General features: G+C 45.6%; 1 protein-coding gene across 2 annotated transcripts in view; it reads right to left on the bottom strand.

The window, feature by feature from the left end:
* Positions 1-614: 614 nt before the first annotated feature.
* The window catches only part of NGF (nerve growth factor), a 51,546-nt gene continuing 46,160 nt past the window's right edge, over positions 615-6,000 (bottom strand). For both annotated transcript variants that reach the window (XM_032249639.1, XM_032249638.1), the window contains one exon: positions 615-1,509. In XM_032249639.1, the coding sequence (XP_032105530.1) occupies positions 772-1,497 (726 nt within the window). In that variant the 5' untranslated portion in view covers positions 1,498-1,509 and the 3' untranslated portion in view covers positions 615-771. The remainder of the gene's footprint in view (positions 1,510-6,000) is intronic.

Raw genomic sequence — 6,000 nt, 5'->3', positions numbered from 1 at the left:
CACTAATGTTTTCTTGGGGTAATGAAGCCTTTCTGCAGGAGGCTGCTGAGGGATAAACCAAGGAGTGGCCGTGAGTACTAAGGCCAGCTGAACACGAAAACAGATCTACTTTGACAGGACTCGTGAGACTACTCTGTTACAACTTTTCCAGACAGCGCATCTCCCCCTACAAATGAGCAGCGCACAGGTCTTTGGTGCAAGGCTCTTCCTGTCTATCAAGTCCCCGCAGGACTAAGCCTGGGCCTCAGAGGCCAGGGCAGCCCCATGCCCAGTGGTGATCTGCTTTCTGATGAAGCTCCACTAACTTCCCCAAGGGAGGAGACCAGGGCCCATGCTTCCAGGCCATGGGCAGGTAATCCAAGGATTAGGTAGCTTTGGCTCTGGAATGTAGGACAGAGTTACAATCCAGCAGGCTTCCTTTGCTAATCATGCCTGGCTTAGGCTAGTATTTGAAACCAGTTAGCCTTTCCTGAAGTTGCGGCTCTGGCTAGGGGTGGGGTAAGGGTTACAGGTGAACCTTAGAGGGAGCCAGGGGTTCTTCGGACAATTCCCCCTGCATCTTCCTGAGACTTGCAGATGATTTTACTGAGAAAAATAACCAGTGTCAGCACACAGGATGCTTCCAAAAATTTAATAAATAATGATTCTTTAAAACTGTATAAACTATAAATTACCATGCAGTCCTTATAATTTAAAATAATTTACAGGTTGAGGTAGGGAGGGGCCCAGGAGAGTGTGGAGGGGGTAGGGGGTAGGGGGCGTGTCGGCAGGTCAGGCTCTTCTCACAGCCTTCCTGCTGAGCACACACACACAGGCTGTGTCGATCCGAATAAACCGCCAGGCAGCCTGCTTGCCATCCATAGTCAGCGCCTTGACGAAGGTGTGAGTCGTGGTACAATATGAGTTCCAATGCTTTGAGTCAATGCCCCTGCACCCGCTGTCAACGGGATTTGGGTCCCGGCACTTGGTCTCAAAAAAGTATTGTTTGAATACACTGTTGTTAATGTTCACCTCTCCCAACACCATCACCTCCTTGCCCTTGATGTCTGTGGCGGTGGTCTTATCCCCAACCCACACGCTGACACTGTCACACACTGAGAACTCGCCCCTGTGGAAGATGGGGTGGGATGATGACCGCTTGCTCCTGTGAGTCCTGTTGACGGGGGCAGCACCAGCGACCTCGAAGTCCAGATCCTGAGTGTCTGCAGCTTCAGGCGGGGGCTGGGTGCTAAACAGCACACGGGGTGAACGGAGTCGCCGCTTCTTAAACAGCTTGGGGTCCACAGTAATGTTGCGGGTCTGCCCTGCCACCCGTGCAGCTATCGCCCCTGCCGGGGCACTGCGGGCTCTGCGGAGGGCCGTGTCAAGGGAATGCTGAAGTTTAGTCCAGTGGGCTTGGAGGATGGTGTGTCCTGCAGGGACATTGCTCTCTGAGTGTGGTTCCGCCTGTATGCCGATCAGAAAAGCTGTGATCAGAGTGTAGAACAACATGGACATTACGCTATGCACCTGGAATGAAAAAGAAATGAGGGTGACTTCATGGAGTACTAAATGCAGTCAAAAGGCAGTTTCTGGGTCCCTCAGAGTTGACTTCCTAAGGGAATCACAAAGAGGTTCCAACAGGTAGTCTATGGAGAAGAAGGTCCTAGAATTGATCATTCAAACAGGGGCACTTCTGAGCATGAAAGGGTGTGCTAGCAATGGTTACACTGGGACAACAGGTGTAAGCCAGGGGCGACTCAGGCAGTATGGATGTGTGGTCACCCCGTCTGGGCTTTTCCAGGAAGCGACAGAGCCCCTGAAATTTTGCCCAGTAGTTTGGTATGAGCTTGGAAACATCACTCACAGAATCCTTTGAATTCTCTGACAGCTTAAGGCAGCTGAGGGAGATGTTAAGTTTCCATGTGTGTAGCAGGGAGGCTGGTGGGGAGAGTTTGACACCTTTTCCTGGCACTTGTGCCTTGAAGTGATGGTGCTGTCCTGCTCAACAGCTTTGAATACCCTGGGAAGGCACTGGGAAGATCTGCTGGGGACATGTCTTGAAACCTCAGCATTGGGCGTTCCCTTTCAGACAGTTCACTGGGTCAGCTCTAAGATCTGGTGACTTGGAGCCCTTGTTATGAATTCACAAAGCATCATGTGTGGCAAAAAACTTGTGGCTCTGGGACCATCTCGGTCCAGGCACCTCTTCAGACAGCACCCCACATATGTAAGTGTGGACCACATGATAGTTCCTCTTTGTGTGATGTTTTTATGTTTCTCAAATGCATTCACTTCTATCTTCTCATGAGTGTGAGTTTGGTTAGGATCTACCATATTTATTTCACATGTAATGAAACTGATTCACAGAAAATGAACTAAACATTGAAGTCACAAATGAAAACGGAACCAGAAATAGAATTTAAAGTTGACCCCTTACTAAGCCAGTCTGTCCTTCCGTCACCCTTCCTTCTTTTCTCCCTCCCTTCCTCTTTCACTCTTAAACATTCTTTTTATTATTTGTTCTTAGGTGACTATAGATCAAGTGCTTATGTCCCCAAGAGGGCTCCATACACACGACAATTATCCCATAAATAATCCCCACCACTGGGTCAAGTCATTGTGAAAGTAGTTCTGCTCCTGGAGGGGCTCTCACTGGCCTCTGTGGACTCCTGTGCATTCCTGTAGATGTGTAGCAAATGTTAGCTCCTCTGTAAAGCTTCCACAGATCTTCTTGGTAGGATTATAAATATCACCTGTAAGAGTGTTCTACAAATTTCCAATTCTATCCTTTCTCTCATCTCTCCTTCCCACTCTCATGGGTCATTCTGCTCCCTTTCCAGATACCACCTATTCCTCAAAGACTTATCTCAGATCACTTCAATCAAACATGATCTCCTGCCATTCTGAGCTTCACTGTAGCATAACTGTCTATGCAGATGTGTGTGTGCAGATATGTCTGTGTGTTCTCTCCTACTAAATCAGTGTAATGACAAGAACTCTGTATTGGGTCTGGGGGTTAGAAAACCTTGTTTGGATTCCTACTTAACTACCTGTTAGTAGAAGAAAACCCACTTAATTTCCCAGTGCCTTAGTATTCTCATTGATAGGAAGCAGGCAAAAAGCACTATTTCCCAGAGTAGTTGTTAGGATGAAGTAGGTGCTCACAAAATTTGTGTAAACTACGAGTTATTTCTGTCTCCTGTAGTCCAGGACTTGGTCTTTTGTACTTTCTACTGCTGGTTTTACCTCTCTCAGACTTCCTTCAAAGCCATTTTTATTGTTTCCCCCTGACTGTGAGGTGCTCGAGGGTGGAGCTGTGTCTCATTCACCTGCGTGTCTGGGCACTTCATCCCTTGTCTTCCACGGCAGTTGTGCATAACCCTATCACCTCTCCTAGGGTTGAGGATAATCACTGACTTGTCTGTCTCCCTCAGAGTGCTTTGCAAGCTGACAATTTGCATTTCAGTATTTCCAGGGCCATTTGCCGTGTCTGGCATGTAGTAGGTACTCAAAAAATGTAAGGAGAATGAATGAATGAATGAATGGGAGTGGCAAGAGAAGCTCACCATCTGCCTTTCCACCACAGTGCATGGTTTCTTTCGGCCTTTGTGCATATAGCTACATGCTGCTTTTCTAATCTGTTCTAAAGGAACGCATTCTTCTCTTCCATACTGTGCTTTTATTCTATTTCCAGCTGAAATTCTTTTCTCTTTGGTTTCTTTGAAGAATGTTTCTGTTTGCTCCAGTTCTTCAGCTGACCATGCAAAGGAGGCAATGGCATATCTGGGGTTTCGACCATTACCAGATCTGTTGGCTAATGGTCTTGCAGATAAATGTCCGGTCAACTCTTAGAGGACTGAATATTCAGTTGGCAGCAAATCTAAGCCCTTTACTTTTGCTCCTTTTCATGCTTCGTTTCTTTCTTCTTCTCAGTACATACTATCTCTTATCAGGTAGATTAAAGGAGAAGAAAGAAAACTGAAATTCATCCCTTTATATCCAAATTAGTAACCTTGTTGGAATTTGGATAGGAAATTGAAAATAATTGACTAAAAGGGCTTTGATGGACATAAGGGACATACCTCTCCCTATTTCCCATTACCAGAGGTTCCCACTTCATTCATGGTCTCTCCTTTGGTGGGCTCCTCTTCTTCTAATGAGGCCATTGAAATTTCTGTGCAATTGACTCCCATACCTGGATCTCTAATCAACTGTCGTTTGAAGCTACTTCTGCCCTCCAGCTTCCTGAGGGCAATTCTCCATAGATATTGGCATTTTAAATGAAGACATCCAAAACAAAAGTCTTCATGTTCATAATCCTCATTGGGATCATCTTCTCCCCATCTTCCTTCTCTGCATACAACAGTAGCAGCCCCATTTTGGACCATTTGCTAATTAGTTTCATAGCTACCATCTCTTTTGATCTTCTCTCCTCATCTTTCTAAACACACTTCCTCACAGTTTCCTTTTCCTGTTACTGGAACCATCATTCATTCATCCACTAGCTCCATTCCTCTGCTTATCGCTCTGCTTTTTCCTCCCTGTCCTCCATCCAGCCCTTTCAGTTCTGTTTTGATAGCATTCTCTTGAAACTGTATTTTCCCTTCCATTCTCATCTTTGGGCCCCTAGTTCAGGTAATGGGAACAGACTCCCACCTGATGTCCCAGACCCCCATCTCTCTTCTTCCAATGCCTCTTATCCCTGGCCACTCCATTTAACTTCTTAAAGTCTGCTCTGATCATATCGCCCTGCTCAGAGGAGCTGGTGCCAAGCCCCTTGTCTATAAGCCAGTAGGGACTGCAATGGGATCCTGCCTCCTTCTCCTCCCTTCACATAGTTTGCATTCCGGGCATACGAAACTCCTGGGGGCAGTCCATTGCTTGGGCTTCCCCACCACTGCCCTGTTTCAGACTCTTCCCCTCCAGGTACGTTTCCCTGCTCTCCCAGGGCCTTTTCAGCTCTCCACCTCTGCTGGTGGAATTCTTCCTGTTGTCCTTCAACAACTTCAATGCCGCCTCCACTGGGGAGCTTTTTCTTATTCTGAGACAAACTCCCTTCCCTATCTCTTAAAGCCTTCCCTTTATGTTCTGTTAGGGCAGTTGCACCCTCTTATCCTCCCTACTAGAGGACAAACACCCTGTAGGCAGCAAAGTTTCCTATTCATCTTTGTTGCCTCCAGGTGACATAGAACTCCCAGGTAAGTCCACCTCTAAGAACCTGTGAGCATATAAAGTCTCCTGCCTCGAGTGTTTCCTAATTCTCCATCTAAGTGATAATGTTTAAGGTATCTTCCTACTATGATATTCTTTGATTTTAAGCAATTACGAAGTTTTCTACTCTGTCTTGCATCTACTGGTTTGACTGAACTGACTTCACAAGGTTCTTAAACTCTAACACTACTTCTCAACTCACAGTCAAGATACCGAATGGTGCCTGGTCACATTTAATCACAATGGAGATTTGTATCACAGGCAGATTGTTTCATTAAGACTTGAAAATGTCTCAAGTATATCCTTCATTTGGATTTTAGGTTTAAAGTTTTTTTTAAAAAAAATTTAATTTGCTCATGAGAGTATGTTCCTATAAACTTTTAAGTTAAAAAAAAAACTCTCTTAAAAATTATCAGTAGATAAAAGAAAAATCGAGTGCATCTTCTATTCTAGTGATATAATGCACAGTTTAGAAAAGAGCATTATCTTTTTTTGGTTGATGTGGACCAGGGGAGGAGTTTTATTTATTTATTTTTTAAAAACACCCTTTGAAACCTTTCTCCTGAACAGATGACAGCCTTCTGTGTGGCTTCATGAAGCAGAGCTCTGCAAGCTGAATGATCAGCGGGGAGGATGCAATTAGGGGCTCACGTGAAGGAGCATGTTCTATTTAATGTGAGAATGCTCTTTAATTGTGCTATTCCTACCCAGAACGGAAGACCCATGACTAAGAGAGGGTGGCCTGTTGGGATGCCTTTATAACCAGCCCCTGATGGGCTGTCCAGCCCTCTTGCCCTGTCCTGAACC

Source organism: Sapajus apella, unplaced genomic scaffold, assembly GCF_009761245.1.
Source record: "Sapajus apella isolate SASKATOON/1434 unplaced genomic scaffold, GSC_monkey_1.0 scaffold69, whole genome shotgun sequence".
In the NCBI taxonomy this organism is placed as follows: Eukaryota; Metazoa; Chordata; class Mammalia; order Primates; family Cebidae; genus Sapajus; species Sapajus apella.
This window is presented reverse-complemented; position numbering and strand designations above follow the sequence as displayed.